The following is a 20290-nucleotide window of genomic DNA, read 5'->3' as shown; positions in this document are numbered from 1 at the left end:
TTTTTCAGCAATATATGGGAGCTTGTTTTTAAAGTCTGTAATTCCTTAATATTGATGAAAAAGTTCTAGTTCTACTGGTAGATTATTTCACTTATGGGAAAATGTTTTATTATTGAAATAATAAATCAATAATTGTTTCTTCTTGGTGTAACGTAGCAAGCTGAAACATTTATTAAGGTGTCGGTACTTGTACAGTACCCGATATCTTTACTTTACATGGTTGAATTTGTGTCTTCAGAAAGAAACCAAACAAAGTTATCTGTATTTTATAATTTATATCAACTCCAATAATATAAGTACAGTTACTTAAACAATGAAAAACTTTATAATAATTAATTAGCTTTCGACATTTATTTCCATGTGTTGCTTTTCTGATGTCACTGTAAAACAGAAAAGAATAGACTCCAATTCAATTCAGTTAAATCCAGATCATTAACACAGTACTGAAACACTTCAAAACAACCACATTCAATTTACTGTATATACAAGAATCTATACTATATAAAGCTGGTTTTGGCTTTTGCATTGGCTTTGAGAGGAATTATTATTTAAGCCTTCCTTTTTGTTCTCTGTGGACATTTATTCTTTCTTTATGATTCTGATAAACACATGTACACCTTGAGGCTGCTCTTCATCATCACCACCTCCTTCCAGACTCACAGCGCCCAGTAAGCTCTGCTAGTTTCCAGTCTGGCTGCGGAACCATTGCAGGACGTCCTGTTTGTTCCTCTGCACCCACTTGATGTTGGCCTGGGTCCGCTCCAAGGCCTGATCCACTGCGAGCGCCGCAGAACCGAATCCTGCATCTTTGTGCTCCTCCTCAAAATCCAGCAACTATCAAAGGAATCACAGGACTTCAGACTTCAACAGGTCAGACTCAAGTTCGGATTATGGTAGAATATGAGATTGTTTGGTGGAATATGAGATTCTTTGGGAGTTTTCACACTCGATAGTTGGGTAGATTCAGTTTGATTTGGGATCAATCAAACATTTTCAGCTGCTGAGGTTCGCTTTCACACTCAAACAAACCAAACCTTTTGAAAAATCTGTTCCCCTATTGCCAAGAACCACTGAAAAAATCAACACCAAACCTCAGTAGAAGACATTGAGTGCAACTTCCTTCTTCATGAAATATAAACCAAAATGGAGTACTGTCAAAATAGAGGATTTTTCTTTTGTCGTTTGTAAAAGGCCACAAACCATTTCTCCTGCTAGCGCTAGAGCTGCACGTTTGTTTTAGTTGTATTTACCCAGAATGCCATGTAGTTTGCTTCCTGCCTTTAGAGAGGTTAATCACATATGCATTCAAACTGAACTAGAATTCACATCAACTGAACCGAAACCTAGGTTTTCAGGTGGACTAGAGTTTGTGTTTTTGGTCTGTGTCAGAGTTCGATTGTGCATTCATAACTCTCCAAACGTAAGGGACTCTCTAGACAAACAGACTAGAGTTCGATTAAAGCAGAGTAAACAGGGCTGGTGTGAATGCACCTTTAAGGGTTGTGGGTGCCCCACGTTGGGTGCCAATTCGTCAGGAATCAATCAGTGACAAACAAAAATCCAATTACCACACAACACTCAAAATTCTGTGGACCAAACTGGGAACTTTATTAGCACAATTTTTAATGTGTACCGTTTCTTTGTTTCCTGTTTGATTCGTATAGAAGTACTCTGACACTGTGAAAGATGCATCTAAATAAAATCTACTATTATTATTATCTGCATATGTTGCACATCTTCATCAAACAAACCCCAGAAATCCCAACTTCTTATATTTGTAGCACATCTTCTAGAGGTTCTTTTGCATTGTTGGACATGAAAACATTTTAGTTAATTCCAGCCAATTCATCTTGTCAAATTCTAACAAAACAACCATATCTATCTTTCTTTTGATAAAACACATTCAGTAATTATTCACCTACCAGGTCAGACTGCAGCTTTGACTGTGGATCAGCTCAAATTGTATTTGTTAGCAAAATCTAAATCACATACCTGTTGCAGCTCCTGAGGTGTGGAGAACCTCGCTGTGACGCCACTGATCAGAGAAGCAAAGGAGAAAGAGCCCACACCATACCTGGCAAAAACCCACACAAATTTTTAACAATTAAACATCTCAAATTACTAAAGCGACGTCAGTAGGAGGTTTGTAAGAAGAAGAAATGCTCTGACAAAAGACAGAATGGTTAAAATGGTTAAAAACACGAAACCTGTCGATCAAAAACTTATATACGTCAACAGGACTAGAAAGGTGAACAATAAATAAACCAATAAATACATAATGCTTAAACAATCAACACCGTTTAAACTCACTCTGTGAACATGTGTTCCCAGTTCTTCGTGACAAATTGCCAGGTGAGATTTTGTCCCGCTCTGTTATTGGCTACGGCGGTGATGACGGCGGTGGCGTCCTGTTTCCGGATCTTTGCCGGGTCCAACGTGAACTCCAGATACCTTCAAGTCAGTTTGAAATGGATGTGGATGAGTTCGTATTTTGTGAAAAAGTAACCGAGGATTTGGATAATCTGTTTTTCACATGTGAAATTGTATCGTGGATCCTCACCAGTTTATCTAAGGTTAACAGATATAAACATCTAAAACTGGAGTTTTTATTAATGACCATAAAATTGACTATGGTACAAATAATGTTTATTTGTTTATTTAAGGGCCTACATTAGCCTCTACCACAGCAGAGACAATTCTTCCTGAGGTTCACATCAGACATTACTATAATGATCCTTTACAAATATTCATAAATAGACATAAAGGTATTTCTGAAAACACAACCAAAATTAAATTAAACACAAAATTCAAATCAACTGCTTCAACAACTTGCAAACATTTCAAAAAGACATGAGAAAATACCTTACCACAAACTATTTCAACCATATCATATGTTTTCCTACACGGTAAAACCTGCAATTATACGGTAAAATTCTGGCAATTTTACCATGTTAAAATTCAATCAAAGTTATTATTATTATTTTTTACAATGTTAATTCTATTCTATTCCAATATTAATATGATCATAATAAAAATCACACTAGTTTTTTCATTTTTAATTTAATGAATTTTATGGTCCACCAGTAGTTTAAAGTTGCCAGTTTGGACACCAGACTGGTTTCCGTTTGGTTTGAGCTGCTGGACCATCGGAGGCCTGAACCACGAGGCAGTGAAGGCGACGCTCACCTCTCCAGCAGCTGCGTGTTGTTGCTGCAGGCCAGAGCCAACATGAGTTTATTGGCCTCGCTGGCCACTGTAGCGTCCTGAAGCTGCGACCATGTGAAGTTCCACTCAGCCTCGCCGCCGGCCGCCACGGCGCTGCAGTACACCGCCGAGCGAAGGTTCGGGTGGATGCTGAAGGAAGGAACAGATTAGTTTCACTTGTTCTGGAACAAACTTCCAGAAAACTGCAAAACAGCTGAAACACTGAGTTTCTTTAAATCCAGACTAAAAACCCTCCAGGTTAGAGCTGATTTTGAATGATAGTAAATGAAACATTGACCAACATTTTGATGTGTAACGATGGAATTTGGAAACATAAAATGTTTACTGACTGTATTTGTGTTTATGATGTAAAGCAATTTGAACTCCTTGTTGCTGAAATATGCCATACAAATAAACTTGATTGGTTAAATGGATGGATGGATGGATGGATGGATGGATGGATGGATCTTATTTTCACACACATTGAAATAAACATGATGAAATGTTGCATAAATCAGACCCACAGGTTGCGTTCAGGGTCGTCCATCCACTGCCGGAACCACATGCGGATCAGGTTCTGGCACTCCGGTAGTCCGGTTCTGCAGGCTGTGCTGAGTGCATTTACCTGATTGTACCTGCAGGGGGAGACAAAACCTGTTAGAGCAAGAAGTTCTGTGACCAAAGGGGGCGCTACAACCCATAAAGATGTGGATTTGTGTAAAGAGTAGTTCTGTCTTTATGACAGTTTTAGTGCCACACAAAGAAAATCAAAAAAATTAATTACAAGAATAAAGTCATCATATTTTGAATTTATTCTCATACAACCTTATTCTCATAATACTATTACTTTAGCTTGTATTATTTTGACTTTATTCTCGTAATTTAATTTTTTTTTCTTTATTTTATTTAGTATGGCCCTAATACTCATATCTTTTAGCCTCAGAATTACATATGGCAATAAAAGTATCTATGTGGATTTCTCATTTCAAATAACATCCGTGTAAATATTTGCACAGTTGTTTTAATTTCTTATAAATGTTGTTTCATATACACAAATATACAAATCTTTATCACATAAATTTTTTCTAATTTACCTACTTTCTTTCAGTCTGGGCATGCTGTATTCAATAGATTATTTGATCTTACCATACACTTACTTATTCTCGTTTCTGTTTTAATATATGTTTAACCTTAGTTTGAATGTGCATACTTCCATTTTCCCTTAACTTCCTGAATTTCCCCACATTTGGACAATAAGGACTATTTTTATCTTGTATCTTCTATACTTGCATTCAAAACCTTCTCATCAGAAGATAAACACATCATTTCAGATGTGTAAACCTTTTCTAGAACTCTGTATTCAGTAATAATGATGATAATTTAGTAAATAATGACATTGAGGATTACTTTGCATGGAACCACTTTTGCTTTTCAGAAAGAGCGCGTTCTGGTTATTAGAAAAAACTAGTGCTGGCTAATGCAGTTTCTGCAACATGTTGCTGATTTTGTTTGAGTGCCATAATCACCATAATCACATTTCTGTATTGAACATGTACAGATTAATGAGAAATAACTGGGTGAAAAGGATCAAACACTGTTGTTTCCACTTATGTGAATAAACTCACTGGTCAGTGTGCTTCTCAGGAACTTTGGTCCAGTTTGACGTTATACTCCTGAAGTACAAGAAGAGTGGAGTCACCTGTTTCCTGATGTATTCCTGATGAATCACAGAAACAGGAAAAGATGGAGGTTTACTTGTTAAAACGCTCATAGCATCCAAACAGCTAACATCTGAGAAGTCTTCACCTGCATGGGCTCATAGACTTCGGTTTGGTCCAGCATGAGGTTGAAGTAGTTCAGGTTGTTGAGTGCAGACTGCCAGGGCATGTACTCGGTTTCCTTGGACAGGTAGGAAGTCGTCCTGAGAGCCAGAGTGGTGGAGAGCAGCTGAGCTCTGCAGAGGACAGATATATAACACATCCAAACTGGAGATGACTTGTGTTGCTTTGTCAACATGCTGAATTAGACCAGAATGATCATGAATATCATACAGCTTTTTTGCCTCTAGTTCTTCAGGCTCTTCAACATGCATGTTGAAACCTCCCACAATTATTAAGTCGGTCACATTCAATGCATTTAATCAGGGCCTAAGTGGAACAGATTTTTTTAGTATTGATTTCTATGTGATCATATTAACAAAAACACACAGTTTTCATTATAAAGTTGTGATTTTTTATTTTTACAATAATATATATTTGATCATGTAGAAACCATTCTTTATCCACTTCATTCCTAGCCACCATGATGCTTTGCGTGAATTATGGGCGCGACTTCCGCCGCAAACCGGAACCACCATTTATTTACGTCTTAGCAACTCCCTGTCCGGCTTTCGTCAGAGGTTTTAGGCCACATTTGTCAGAGTCAAGGCCCGCGGGCCACATCCGGCCCGCGAGAAGGTTTTTTACGGCCCCTGGAATGATCTTGATTTATTATTAGAACCGGCCCGCAGACCGCAGTAAGCCGGCACCCCGTCTGAAAAAAAATACCTTCCTTATTTGAACTGTAAGTAGTTCTTTAAATGTTCTGTGAGATGATGTACTTACCCATGTATCCATAACAACCGGAACTTTCAATATCCACCAAGTTATTGCCGAAATATACCATCTATTAAAGGAGTGCCCCCCGGATTAATTACACTCTCTGCAGCTGCAGCTGCGAAGTTACAGTATTAACCCGATACTTGCTGGAAAGTGCAACGTCTCCCCTTTCAGAAACCGTTGGAACTTTTCCACTTAGCGCTACGTGTGGCGGAATTACGGTACTGCAAATTTAGATGTGTCGCCGGCGACACGTGTAGCTGCGCATCCAGGCTGCTCAAACGTTGTCTATGTTTGGCAGCACATACCTGTGTGAACAACTGTTTTCTTTGATGAACCTGAACAAAACATCACACAGAAGTCGACTTACTGCTGAACACCTTCACTCAATTCTGAGGATTTCCTCAGCTCAGAGCCTTACCCCGAACATTGATGAACTTGTGGAAAAGATGGGACACCACCAAGTATCACCCTCAACCTCAAACAAGTGAACATTACTGTGCAATCACATATTTAGAGTTTTTACTCAGTTCAAGTTTAAAAGTTAAAGTTTAATATTTGTTTTCACTGCATGTTACTTCTCCTTGATGAAAGTGCTGTTTTTGATTAATAGATTTTTGCACTTTATTTTATTGTATTTCAATCCAATTATATTTTAAAAATATTAAGAAAATATTGCTTTATTTATCTGATCATATTGGAATATATTTGTTAGGTTTTCAGTAGGTTCAATTAGGTTCACTAGACTATATGCGTCATTTAAAAAAATTTCAATGAACATTCGATCAGTCCGGCCCTCGGCTTGTAGCTAAATTTTTTATTTGGCCCTCCGTCCATTTGACTTTGACACCCCTGTTTTAGGCGATAACATATGTAGGATGTGACAATATTGTGACAGTATTGTTTTACTGCTACTTACAGCTATTGAGGAGTGACATGATGACTTAAAGAAGTGGTTGCAAATAACCTGCACTAGCATAGTTAGTTACTTCTTTGACTCAGTTGCTTCGGATGCAGATGCGGGTTTTCTTCCGTTGGGTTTTTGTCCACACAAGTTTCACTTTGGTCTGATTATTAGAGTACAGCCACGGACGGCTTCGTAGTTATCCGAACTGGCAAGTGGCTCTCCAACAGGTTCAGGCAAAAGTAAAAAAATCATTGCTCTTGGGAGCCCCCTGGTGGGCGCGTTAGGTCACAGTTCACCGGTAATATGAGCTGCCGTGCGATGTAAACAATGTCGCAAAAAAGGACTTATGCTTCAGGGACAGAGAAAAGAAAGAAGGAAATGAGGGGAAATGAGTTGATTGTATTTGTGTTATTATTTTTGCTCCATGATGTTTAATAACTATAATTAAAACTTCTCAATGTTTGACATTGTCTAAAATGTTTTTACATCAGACTACATGGGTACTGCATTAACATATTATTGAGTTACTCTGAGCTGTAGTTGGGTATGTTTGCTGCTGAGCATGATACTTTATGTGGCTAAAACAAATATTTTTACATCAGTTTGTGGAACTAGTACTTTTCCATTATTATTAATGAATTATTGACTTAAAACAAGCTCCAATATCTTGCAAAAAGTTACTTATAAGTTAGTTTTTTCTTATTTCAGCTGTTACTAAGATATCTGCAGATAATTACTAATATTTTGTGTTTTTGCAGTGGACTTCATATGATGATTTGATCTTTACAAAGTTTTAAGCTGGTAGTTCTAGAGGAATCACCTTGTTTCAGCATTAACATGATTTTCTGTCAGCCAAAATATGACATCTTTAAAGTTTCCACAGAGAACAAAGGCAACATTTACAGGTATCTGTTCACACAGATCTTAAAGATCACATTTGACATTGGTTTCTTTAAAATGATCTGGTAAACATAAAGGTAAAATGCACCAAAACTTGTTCCCTGATATGTATTTGTAAACAGAGCAAGTATTTGTAATTTGCACTATAATAAATACATCTGACTTGACTGGTCCTACCTGGCCAGGTTGAACGCGTCGTCCACCAGTTGGGCTCTGTTGATCAGTGGGATCACCTAAATCGGGTTACAAAGTCAGTCTGCAGAGGTTGAAATACTTCTGGAGAATACAAAATAAATCTATCAGCTGGCAGATGCTCTGCTAGCTCCATCAGGTAAAGTGTGTTTGGTAACCTGGTGGTCTGTATTGAACTGAGAAAAGAGCCGCTCCCAGTTCCCCAGGTCGTAGTTCACCCGATAATACCCCGTCACATTGATGTTAGCCAAAACCCAGGAAGGCCCAGTCCTCATGTCCACATTCAGACCTGACAAACACATTTTGAAGACATTTTATTATATTGAGCATAAGCTTTCTGCACATTTAGTACACCATAATTGCACACCTTTCTTTTCCAAGAGCCACCAAATGTCTTTGGTGGCTCCGTCTTTCATCCAGCGCACAGGGATCATCCACTCGTACCTGAAAAACCCAAAGCTGTTAGAGCTCAGTCTGCAGAGCTGCAGTGGGAAAAGTGTTGCTGATGCACAACGACTGGCAAAAACACAAAATCAACACTGTCTGAAGATGGTGCACTGCAAAAACACAAAATCTTACCAAGTGTTTTTGGTCTAGTTTCTACGGTAAATATCCTAGTGCACTGGCAATAAGACAAAACTAACTTACAAGTAATATTTTTTGCAAGATATAGGAGGTTGTTTTTAGTAAATAATTCCTTTATATTTATGAAAAAGTACAAGTTCAACTGGGAGATTTTTTTACTTATAGAAAGACATTTTTCCCATGATATATGTGAAATAATCTGCCAGTGGAACTAATACTTTTTCATCAACATTAAGAAATTATTTACTTAAAACAAGCTCATATGTCTTGCTGAAAAGTTACTTAGCAAGTTAGTTTTGTCTTATTTCAAGTGTACTGAATTATTTGCACCAGAAACTAGACAAAAGTAAGGCATAAGAATTAAATGATTTTGTGATTTTTCAATATAGTATCTATATGTTGGAATCTTAAAAATGCTGATCAACAAACCTCCTTTCCATTAAAGGAATGAGAAAAATCTTAAAAATTTGCATTTCCTGCAGAACTCCTCATTACCATCTCCTCTGCTTCTTCAAGCAACATCTGCTGCTTTTTTCTACAAACTCCAATTTAGGTGTTTATTCCAATATTGTAAGTCAGTGACTCTTCCGTTTTATCTCACAGAACCTTCATTTATTTTCTTTAAGTGTCTAGTTTTTCTAGTTTCAGACCATTGTACTTGACGTTTTCTTTACTGATGATTTCATTTTGCCCTGGTCCAACAAGATGCTTCACTTTACACAGGATTCAAACCATATACTTGTAATTAAATCCCATTTTTTGAGAGTGTTTGAGCTATTTATTCATTTTTATCACTCTGAATTTTGTTAAAATGTATTCTTAGTTTACATTATATTTTGTGGGTTATTTATGAGGTTTATTTGTAGGTTAATGGTTTCTTATTTTATTCATTTTTATTCTTTAATTTCTCCAACGACTGAATGTTTCATAGAATAGTTGGTTTGACAAGCAATTGCCTCTACAGAGAAATAACAAAAAGAATGAAAATCAATATGTGACCATTTCTTTTAGAAGAACTATAATGTTTTCTTACGATTGATCGGCAATCAGCTTTACCAGAAGTTGTGTTTTAAATTGTTTCATGTTTGCGTACTTGTATGGCGATTCCACAGTGACATTCGATTCTGGAACCAGCAGGAAGTGATTCTGGGAAACAATGCCTGTGCTTGTGTCTATGGTAACCACCGGGAAGCCCATCTGACGCACCCAGCGGTTCATGATGGCGTCAACTTGACGAGGAAGAGACACGTTGTTGTCTTGCACTGCCTGCAGAAATCAAGTTACGTCTAAATGAAGGATGTTAATGCGATCGATCACAGGAAACCTAATACAGATATTGGAGATGTAGAAGTCAGAAGTCTTCATCTCACCGTTTGCAGATGTTTCCACAAGTCACTCCCAATTGTGTTACCATAGGAAAAATGTCTGAGATAACTCTGTGGACAAAGGGGGAAAAAGTTGCTTTTGGTCAAATAGTTTTAACCACAATAAGATAAACTAATCTACTGTTTTTGCTTGGAAAGAACAAACTTATACGCTGAGTCCTTGTTTGAAGACCGACTCTGACAGGAAGTCTGACAGCATCCTCAACACTGCGGCTCCCTGAGACACAAACAGAGAAAAGGAATCAGGTCACCTATTCATCAGCTAAAGACTAAAGTTTACCTGACTGTGTTTTGAAGTTGCACTTAAGAAAATGTCTGCCAATAAATTAAAAATGGCATGTTTTTATAATCCGGCTTGTTGAACAATAAAGGAAGAACGATGGATTTGGATCAGGTTCCACAACGAAGAACCGTTTGATGGTGCTTTGTTTGTCCAGAGAAAGGCTATCACTGATGATGGAGGCACAGAAACTAAATAGATAGATAGATAGATAGATAGATAGATAGATAGATAGATAGATAGATAGATAGATAGATAGATAGATAGATAGATAGATAGATAGATAGATAAAATCAATAAAACATGTTTTTAGGAATATGTTGTATCCTGAAAAACAAAATAGGGTGGCTTTTAACTAAAAAATGTAAGATTATAAACTAAGAAACTAAATGTCCTAGTTTTAGACCCACTGAATCTCAAGAACCAGAACCAAACACAGAGAAGCAGCATTCAGTTTGTGTACCTCAAATCTGGAACAAACTTCCAGAAAACTGCAAAACAGCTGAAACACTGAGTTCCTTTAAATCAAGACTCAAAGCCCACCTGTTCAGAGTTGCTTTTGAAACATAATAAATGAAACGTTGACCAACATATTTGAAATGTATTGATGATTTTAACAGTCGCACTTGACAAAATGCTAAATGTTTTTAGTTTTCACAACTGTTGACTACATTATGTGTTTGTGATTTTTTTTCAATATTAGCACAATGTAAAGCACTAAAAACTGAAATGTTGCTGAAATGTGCTAAACACATAAACTGTATTGACTGTCACGAAAAAGTCAAGAAAGATTTCAAATTTTTACAGGTTAGGGGTTTTACCTTGTACGGTTTAATTAACTAGTTAAGGAGCTGATTGTGTTTGAGGAGAGTTAAACTGCCATGTTACCGTTTGCTGGTTAGGTTGGCTGTGTGTACCTTGCTGTAGGAAATGGTGTCAAATTGCTCCATGATCTGTCCTGGCAGGTTGATACTGTCTTCTTTAGAAGTCAAAGGATGAGAAGATACCAAGGCGTCGACTGCAAAGACTTTCTGCACGTCGTCCAATACGATCAAATCTTTCTGAATCAAACGGATGGACATAAAGTCACTTAAGGTAGCAGTTGGATAGAGATAACCGGAGTAAATACAAAGAGCAGTTTTCAAATTAGAATTTCATAAATTAAGGGAAATAAACCTGGATCTATGTGTAAAAGGAATCACCTTCTAAATATAATAAATAGAAATGCCTACCTTAGCAACAACAACTGACATCAACATTGCCAGAAGAATTTGGACCATTCTGCTTGGCAGAATGTTTTTCTTCAGCCAAACTGGAATGTTATTGAGTAGAAATTGCATGTTTAGGGTCATAATACACTATCTGTATTGGATCTAAGTCCAGACTTTGACTAGACCACTTCAAAACTATTTTTTAATCATTCAGAAGCAGCATTGCTACTGTACTTTGGATCATTATTCTGCTACAGAACCAAGGTGTGATCTGGCGAAAGCTCCAGCACCAAAGGCTGGTTGTTCTGCAGGATTTTCTGGTAGAGAGCAGAATTAATGATTCAGTTATAGAAAGTCGTCCAGGCCTTCAGGAAGCAGAACAGCCCAGTAACGCCACCTTCAGCGTGTTTGATTGGTTGGTTCTAGATCAGATGGAACTCACCTTCCAAAAAGGTTAACTTTTATCTCTTCAGTCTTAAAAGTATTTTCCCCAAATGTTTTGGTAAATGTGATATGGGCCTTTGTGTTCTTCTGCTGGTTTTGGCCTAAGAAAATCTCCCATGCAGCCTTTCAATCTTATTGCTAACTCTTGAACTCTGACCTTAATTGAGTCAAGCTTTAGACATTATTCTGTGTTGTTTTGTGACTTCCTGGGTTAATTATCAGTGTCTTTAGACTGATGTTGTGTCTCCTGGAAAGGCTCAGTAGTGCTTTTTGTTTTCTCCAGTTGTGGTTTATGACTCTCACTTTGGTTCACTAGTATACCAAATAGCTTCATACTGCTTTCTACAATGATAATTGCCATTTACTTAGTTTTTCTACCATTTTTGGATTTTGTTGTAGTTTTTAATGTGCTGCTTTTTCAGACATTTTAGCTGTCAGAAAGGCTCTGTTTAAATTAATTTTACAGCTCAGGTGATATTCAGGCACTTACTTTGCCCTCTGGTCATCTGGGAAGGTGGTTTTTGGATAGTTCTTTTTTTCCCTTAGTGAATGAAATCATTTAAAAACTTATTTTTGTATTTACTTATGCTAACTTTATCTACCTTCAAGGCAAAAATGGAAAAATATTTTCACATCACTGTATGTCCTGAGCCCCTTACTGTCTCCTTACCACATTCCAGTCTGGTTCTGCATAGTCAGCTCCCAGGTAGGATACGTACGAAGCAAAGCCTTCATTTAGCCAAACCTCATTCCACCAGCGCAGCGTCACCAGGTTACCAAACCACTGCAGCACACCAGGGGAAAGTTTGTTGGCCCACTAATCTGTGAAGTTTTCAGTTTAAAATGGAAAAACGTTACCATGTGTGCCAGTTCATGAGCAATGATGGTGACTGTGGTTTCTTTATTGCTGTTAGAAGAGGTCTCAGGATCATAGAGGAGGTTGGTTTCTCTATAGGTGACCAGTCCCCAGTTCTCCATCGCCCCAAAATAAAAGTCTGGCAGAGCGATTTGGTCTGTGAATCAGAGTTGAAGGATTCAGGACAACCTTTGGGATTTGTCTGTGCTTAAGGGGTGAGTTTTCTGAGCTTCACCATGAAGAACACTCACCTGACTTTCTCAGGGGATACGAGATGTTATAGTAGGCCTGGAAAAAGTCCAGTATGGGTCCAGTTACATTGAGAGCGTAGTTCCCCTGTCCCTCCTTGATGGCCTTTTTGCGAGCCCAGATTCGAATCTGCAGAACCAAAAGCAAATTTTCAGTGAACAATCAGGAAAAACTACAAACATAACAGAATTAACACTGGTTAAAGCTAAACTAAGCAGCGTGAAACCAATGACCAATTTGATTCCCTGACACTCCTTGAGATAGGACTACATGAGACGACAGAATAAAATGTCAAACTTGAATGTTTCCTTGGGTTGTGCTCAGGTGAGCGTAGTCAGACACGATGATGGCCAACAGGTAGGTGGACATTTTTTCGGTGGCTTCAAACGTTGTCTGCAGCAACGTTTCTCCGTCAACAGTGATGGTTGCGGTTTCTAAACAGTGGAAGCAGTTGAGGTTTAAATTACAAAAGTGGGTGCTAATTACGTTGTTATGATGTTGCAATTAAATGTAAAAGAAAAGGTATTATGGATTAGTTTGTACAAACCAGAGCATATATCCGACAGCATCATTACGATCATAATACTTGAACTGAAAATTCCGACTTTAATATTTGTGATAGATTGATGGGCGTATCTAGAGGGGACTTCTTGTTGCTTTTATGGACTGGACCCCACAGAGCCTTAACAATCAATGCTTTAGACCAAACACTCCACTTTAGTGTGCACTGGACCACATCACATTCGAGTGTTGAGCAAAGGAAAGTGATGGAGCAGGAGATGGATATGCTTGTTTAGACAGTATGTACAGTAATTGGGATACTGCTTTGAAGAAGAAGAAGAATTACTTTATTCATCCCAGCAGGGAAATTATTTCGCAGTTACAGCAAGAATTTTTTATACACAGATTAACACACACACAACAGGAGCTGCGTCTGCAGGCAGCCAGCTGAGCCGGCGTCATTTTTGAAGGAGGACATGCGGCAAAGGTCGTCGGGACTGGGAGTCGAACCCGCGACGTCCGCGGGTCTAAGGCCTCCAAATGTGGGGCGTGCTAACCCCCTTGATGATCAAGAAGCTAAGCTACAACTTCTTGGACTAGTTGATCTACATTGCAACCCTCACATATGGTCATGAGATTTTAGTTACTAGAAACTTAAAATAGATTCCTCAACAGGATGGAAGGGTTGACATTGGGAGCTGCTCCAAATAGAGCTGCATCACCAACATGAGCCAACTGAGTTGGGTCTGAGGTGAATTCTTCCTGAAAACTCTCCATTGTTTTTCCTTTGACTGTCCCACTAGGCGGCGATCTTGTGGCAGATGCAGAATTCAGGAAGTTGCACTTGTTGTCTAGAATAAACAGGGTTTTTTTCACTCTGTGGTTTATTAAAGTACTTAATTTATTGTTGTAAAAGCTGACTGACGTTAGCAGCAATAAATTAATTCTCAAGGGCCAATAAAAAGGAAGGACAGATGCTTTGTAGCTTTTTATGGCTTGGTCCCGAATCAAATGCAAATTTTTGCTCTCAAGTCCCTGATTCTCACATTTTCCTTTGCTGGGATTTTTTGGTGTGGGTCTCTGACCACAGACAGAAAGTTACTTAAAGGACATTTAAGATTTCTCATCAAGGTTGAAAGAGATTGGTTAAATATAGCATTATAGTTGGTTTGCTCCAGACTGGCTTTTGTAAACTAATACATAGATGTACTCTTTCTAGTCAAGCCCATAACACAATAATATTTTTGTCCTCTGAGAGCCATTTTAGGACTAAAGCTGCAAGTTTGTGCAGTCATACTCTTTCTTACCCATTTCCATGCCGTTGGACAGGGCGATAGTTCCTGTTGGGTGGATGAGGGTTAAGTGGAAAACGGCTTTTATGGCCGGCTCATCAAAACAAGGAAACGTTTTCCTGGCATTAGTGGGATGCATCTGGGAGGTTGCAACAATCCTGTGAAGAGTTTCAACTGTTTAAAAAGTTAAAAACAAAGATACGTAAACAGGGTAGAAAATCTTACTTTGTGACTCCATCTTCTTTATATTCGCTTCGGTAAAATCCAGCCAGATCATCAGCAAGCTCTCCTGTGAACTGGGCATGCAGCTGGTACTTCTGTCCTGGAGTTAATTTACCCATCAACTGGATGACCAGATACTGCGTTTGAAGCTGCAACCAAGTTGACTTGATGTTGGGGACAGATACACCTTCTGGAAAAGACATTTAGAGTGAGAAGAAAGCTGTGAAATATGTTTAAAGTAACGATCCGACAGCTGGAATAACCACCTTTAGGGCAAGAAGCATCAGTAGTTGTTTTCTGTCTCACTTTATTGGTCTCTGACATTAATTTAGACTTTGTCCTACTTTACTTTCTAAGATTGACGTTAGCAATAGCAGACTGTTGTGTAAGGGGGTTTGTCATCTTCAGTGTATATGTGAGAAATTTGCTCCAGCAAGATCCAACGTGTCGTCACCAGACACCAGACATCTGTTTTGGGCTTTGCACTCTGAAGTTCCTACAGCAGCATTTCAATCCAGTCAGATTGAAACCCAGCCATTACAACAAAACTGTAATGATTTTTTTTTTTAAATTTCAGTATTTAGATAGAAAAGTTTCTCAAAAGGATTTTGTAGCACTAGTGGCCTTTATTTTGCAGAATTCAGACAGGAAGTGTTTGGGAATTGAACCCCTGAAAACCCCAGCCTTGGTGGATGGGGCACACGCTTGTATTGGCATTTCACTATTTGATTGTTATTCTTTTAAAGAGCCTTGACATCACATTTATTGTTGTAAATCAGCATGTTATGGACAAACTGAATTGAGCTTATCGAGAGAAACGTGTTTTTCATGAATGTTTTCTGTACCTTCAGAGGTCAGGCTGACGAAATGTTCATCTTTCATCTCCGTATAGTTTAGCTTGTTAGAGTGAATCAGAATCAGATCTGTTGCTTCCAGACATTCAAACTGAACGGCGGACCAACCTGAGAAAATGGAGACATGCAAGGTCAACAACGTTTAAACTGATCCTACCAACACAATAGACAGGACAACATCCAAACATTTTTTTGTATTTGATCTGCTGATCACCTGGTGCATGACTGTAGGATTATGGAAATGTCTAATAGCAGGTCTGATAAGGCTATGTGCCCTCTAGGTTATTTAAGATGGGCTGTGAGTAAGTGAAAACAATCTTGTTTTAAAAGTCAGATTTCTTTCAGCATCACATACGTACACAAAGCTAGGATATTAAGTGTCAGGGTCTGCATTAATGAGGTTTCCCCTTTAAGCCTACCCCATTGGACAGGACAGGTGTGATCAGGTGACAATTCTCCCTCTTTCTTTCCCCAAGTGTCTGACAGATATGGCCTTATGCTTGGTGGCATGATCGCAAAATAGACAATTGACCCAAGCTACCCTGGTACCTGGCAGACATCTGGGTCACCCTATACATGGCAATGGTTGCAATTAGCAAAGTGGCGTCAGTGATGGTAGGAGTTCATCCTGTAATCGGTAGGTGGCCGTTTCTCCCGCTCTGTCCATGTCTTTTGTTGTGTCCTTAGGCAAGACAAAACGCTTCACCCACATTGCCTGCTGGTGGAGGTCAGAAGGACTGATGGCCCGGCATGGATACAATGTTGAGTGGCTTCAATCCCACAGCTTGCCACCGTCAGTGAATGTGAATTGGTGCTTATATGGGAGTAACTGATTTCATTGTGAAGCATCTTTTGGTGTACAGAAAAGCTCAATATATACCTGATGTCATTTCATTTCATCATTTGCGTCCACATGATGATTATTAATAACCTAACACCACAGGGAGACCATGCCTCCCTCTCACAGCCCTCTGCATTACTCTATTATTGCCTGCAGGGTCTTAAAGTCCTGAAGGAGCACAAGGGAATCTTGAGATGGCACTCCGCCCAGCACATCATCTATATCAGTGTACTTAAACTCCAGTCCTTTAAGGGCTGGCTTCCTGTAACTTTTGGTTATCTATCCGAAGAGCTTGACTGCATTCTAGTGACGTAGTTTCGTCATTTAATCAAGGGTGTAGCAGAGGAGACAGATCAAAAAGTTGTGAGACTCAGGCCCTTGACGATTGCAGTTTGAGACCACTGCTCTAGAGACTCCAGGAGGGCTGAGTATTCTCATTGTTTGTTTATCACATAAAATATATACCATCTGTCTGGTGCCTTCCTCTCTCTGGGACACTCAAATTTCTGAGTGGATCCATGCCCTCTTGGGGAGATGAGCAGATCCCAGGCTGGGGAGGGGATTCCAACTATGACTGGGTGGCCCAGCCTCACATGACAGGCCAGGCTCCTAGCCTTGCAGTAAGGAGGCATTTCATGCTCCTAGAGCCAGATTATGACTCCAGGAGCCAGCATTCACAGCCTCCCACCCTCGCCTGGGATTCGGCTCACATTGCAACTTTTACTCACCAGTGAAAATGTAGAGGTTGGAGTTTGGGTTGGGCTTGAGTCGAGGCCACAGAGTGATGTTGTAAAACTCAGGGACTAAATATCCAGGAAGACGATCCCTGAAGCGAGAAGCATAAAAAATGAAGTAAAACGACATTGAGTGTGATGGCAGAGTTGCAACCTAAATGCAGATTAGATTAAAGTTTTCATTTTGTCTTTGTTGGCAAAACTTCTCCAGATTTTGAATGAATTTCTTTGAAGTGTTTGTTGCCACTCTCAGACCTTCAGCTCTGCTTCCTGGATGTATTGCTGTTATGATTTGTGCAAAAAGAAAGCATTCTCCTTTTCATTATTGTAATTCAGATGCATTTTTCTGAATCTGCACAAAATCAAATACGAGTCAGCTGACAGGTTTTGTTGATGCCCAGGTAACGTTTCCTTGAAAGAAGAGAAACTCTCATGTTGCTTTGTGACGTGACTCTGGATATCCAGCACCTCTGCGTCTTTCGTCCAAACATCCTGTTGTGTCATAGTGTCGTTGATATCGTACCTGTCCCAAGGAGCTGTGACGTCACCTCCTTTTCCTCCTGTGATAGCGATAGTCCACAACGTAACAATGGTTGCCACAGAAACCAGGGCCAAGACGACGCAGAGAACATACAGCCAGCTGACTTTGCATCTTTCCCCCATGGTGCTCCGATCTGCTAATACAGATTAAAGCACAGCTTCAAGCTCAACCCCTGCTTTGCTGCAGATGCCTGAACAAACCTGAGCTTGTCTGGTTAAATGAGTCCATGCAGGAATGAAAAACAGAAGTGCCTGTCAGCAGTTTAGCTCCCCCTCTTCTCCTCCCCAAGGAGCTGTCACTCTTGAGGAATGAATGGATTATATATTAGGTCAGGGTAGCTTTGGTGGGAACTATCCATGCTGATAATCACTGATAAACTACTCAGAAAGTTGTAAAACTCTGCATTTCTGCCAAGAGTTCACACACGTGAACACTTGTGATGCAGGGATTTTATTGTCTATTTGTGGGAGCAAATTGGTCAAACACACTGAAAAAAATAACTTTGGATGAACATAAAAAAATTATGGAAAGGATTTCCACCTGATTACTTTGCTTTATTTCAGCACCATGTAATTCTGTTACTCTTATTTAAAGCAAATGTGTTAGGTCAACTTAATTTATTAAGGTTATTCCAATGTAAAGCAATTGTGTTGGCTTAACTGATGTTATTATGGTTATTCTAATTTAAATAAAATGAGTTGGCTCAATTTAATTTATTAAGGTTGATTCAACTTGTTTACTATAGTTGGACCCGATGTAATTTAAAAGAGCCAGCCCAACTAATTTGCAATGTTTTGGACCAAATAATTTACTTGATTAAGATTAATGCAAATTTAGAAAATTGCATTAGTTGAAACCAACTTCTTTTTTTTTTCCTTTTTTTTCTCCGAAGAGTTTTTGCAGCGCTAGTGGCTCGTATTTGTTTTGCGATAGACAGGAAAGAGGGTGAGGACATGCGGCAAAGGTCGCCGGGAGTCGAACCAGCGACGTCTGCTTCGAGGACTAAGGCCTCCAAAACGTGGGGCGTGCTAACCCCCTGCTTCACCACCGCACGCCCGAGAAACCAACTTATGTTACAGTGGTACCTTCACACTACTTAATGAAGTTGATCCAACTCATGAAAGTTAAGTTAGCTCAACAAACATGCTTCATGCTGAAAGAAAGCTATTTAATCGTGTGGAAATCCTTTCCATGATTTAATTACATTAATTCAAAGACATTTTTTTTAAGTTACATCACATTAAGTGTTTTAAGACAGGACTGGGTAGAAAGAAAACTCAACAATTAGAAAAGGTACAACAGAACTGTATTTTCAAAACCCAGCCACCTTACTGTATTTTCATGCGGTAGTTTTTACAGAAATTTGTTACAGTGCAGTTCGTCAATGCCATTAGAGCCCTGCAGAGAAAAACAAATATCTATAGTTTAATGTGTAACTAAAACCGCTTTGAAGTTTTCCCAGGCAAAACAGTTATGTCCTGTGATCTTCCATAATCTCGCGTGATCTCCTGATCTCGCTACACCCTCCTCGGAGGGAGATCAATCTGACTAAATTGAATCACGTTATCGCAACTTGAATACATTTTATTCAAGTTGAGACAAAAAATCGATTGTCTCGCATGGTTGCGTGTGATATTCTGTGATTTCCCATGATCTCGCGTGAACATGCGTGATATCCCGTCATCTTGCTCGTCGTCTCCAGCACAATATCAGACTGACTATAATGAATCATGTTATCTCAACATGATTACATTTCATAAACGTTAAGTTGTTGAATTTCTTGTTTATCCAACATGATTGTATGACGTTTTTGTTTGAAACATGAAATTATTTAGTTAAAAGTACATGATATTCTTTTGTTAATGTAATAACCCCTAAGTTAATTTTTTTCAGTGCACTTCAGAAAGTAAGCACACACAGACCTGCCTGGATGAAACGTTTCTACCGTCTTTCTGGACATTTATTTCTGATTCTTCATTTGTCGTGTTACAGAACTTTGGGTGTGTTGATGCAAATGGAATTAAGTTTTCCCAGATTATTGATTTTGGGGTGAAATTGTTTTATTATGTTTATTATGAATTTTATTCAAAATGCACTTTTAAATGCATTCTTATTTCTTTCAATATCTTATATTGATAGCTTTAAAATGTCATGTTATTCTTTTCCACTTAGTCTTTAGACCACCTTTTCTGGGAGGATAGAAAAAAATCTATTTTTAATATAAAGCTAGCCACTGAGTCCATAAAGTAGAAACGTATTGTGCAGAGCTCAGTGTAGCAATGATGCTCTTTGTGGATTCAGAGAGCTTACACATGCACATATACCAAACTAACGGTTTATTTTGAAAGCCAGAAAAATGATTAAATATTTTTCTATTTTTAGATCATAGAAAATGATTCATCTTAACTTTTACAAAGGAAAAGAAAACTCTTTATTCTATACAATAAAGCAACATATTGAGCTTTTTGCAAAAATATGGAACATGGTGAAAGATT

The 20290-nt window shown here is 38.6% G+C and overlaps 1 protein-coding gene across 1 annotated transcript; it reads right to left on the bottom strand.

The window, feature by feature from the left end:
- Positions 1-260: 260 nt before the first annotated feature.
- Positions 261-18065, bottom strand: LOC114150914 (aminopeptidase Ey-like). Its single transcript, XM_028027710.1, has 23 exons — positions 17778-18065; positions 17249-17346; positions 15671-15787; positions 14829-15015; positions 14619-14761; positions 13108-13244; positions 12813-12939; positions 12564-12718; positions 12376-12489; positions 10968-11111; positions 9922-9987; positions 9756-9821; positions 9479-9651; positions 8168-8244; positions 7959-8089; positions 7786-7841; positions 5011-5158; positions 4830-4921; positions 3729-3839; positions 3187-3354; positions 2311-2451; positions 1993-2074; positions 261-834 (listed from the first exon to the last, which is right to left on the bottom strand). The coding sequence occupies exons 1-23, from the start codon at positions 17915-17917 to the stop codon at positions 679-681; spliced, it is 2829 nt and encodes a 942-aa protein (XP_027883511.1). The 5' UTR covers positions 17918-18065; the 3' UTR covers positions 261-678.
- Positions 18066-20290: the final 2225 nt, after the last annotated feature.

Source organism: Xiphophorus couchianus, chromosome 2, assembly GCF_001444195.1.
Source record: "Xiphophorus couchianus chromosome 2, X_couchianus-1.0, whole genome shotgun sequence".
Taxonomy (NCBI): Eukaryota; Metazoa; Chordata; class Actinopteri; order Cyprinodontiformes; family Poeciliidae; genus Xiphophorus; species Xiphophorus couchianus.
This window is presented reverse-complemented; position numbering and strand designations above follow the sequence as displayed.

Excerpts from the sequence above, each read along its gene's own strand:
- LOC114150914 (XM_028027710.1), bottom strand. The coding sequence starts at position 17,917 with ATGGGGGAAAGATGCAAAGTCAGCTGGCTGTATGTTCTCTGCGTCGTC. Across the intron at positions 5,159-7,785 it reads GACGCGTTCAACCTGGCCAG|AGCTCAGCTGCTCTCCACCA; the intron begins GTAGGACCAGTC and ends TGTCCTCTGCAG. Across the intron at positions 2,452-3,186 it reads AACACGCAGCTGCTGGAGAG|GTATCTGGAGTTCACGTTGG; the intron begins GTGAGCGTCGCC and ends ACTGACTTGAAG.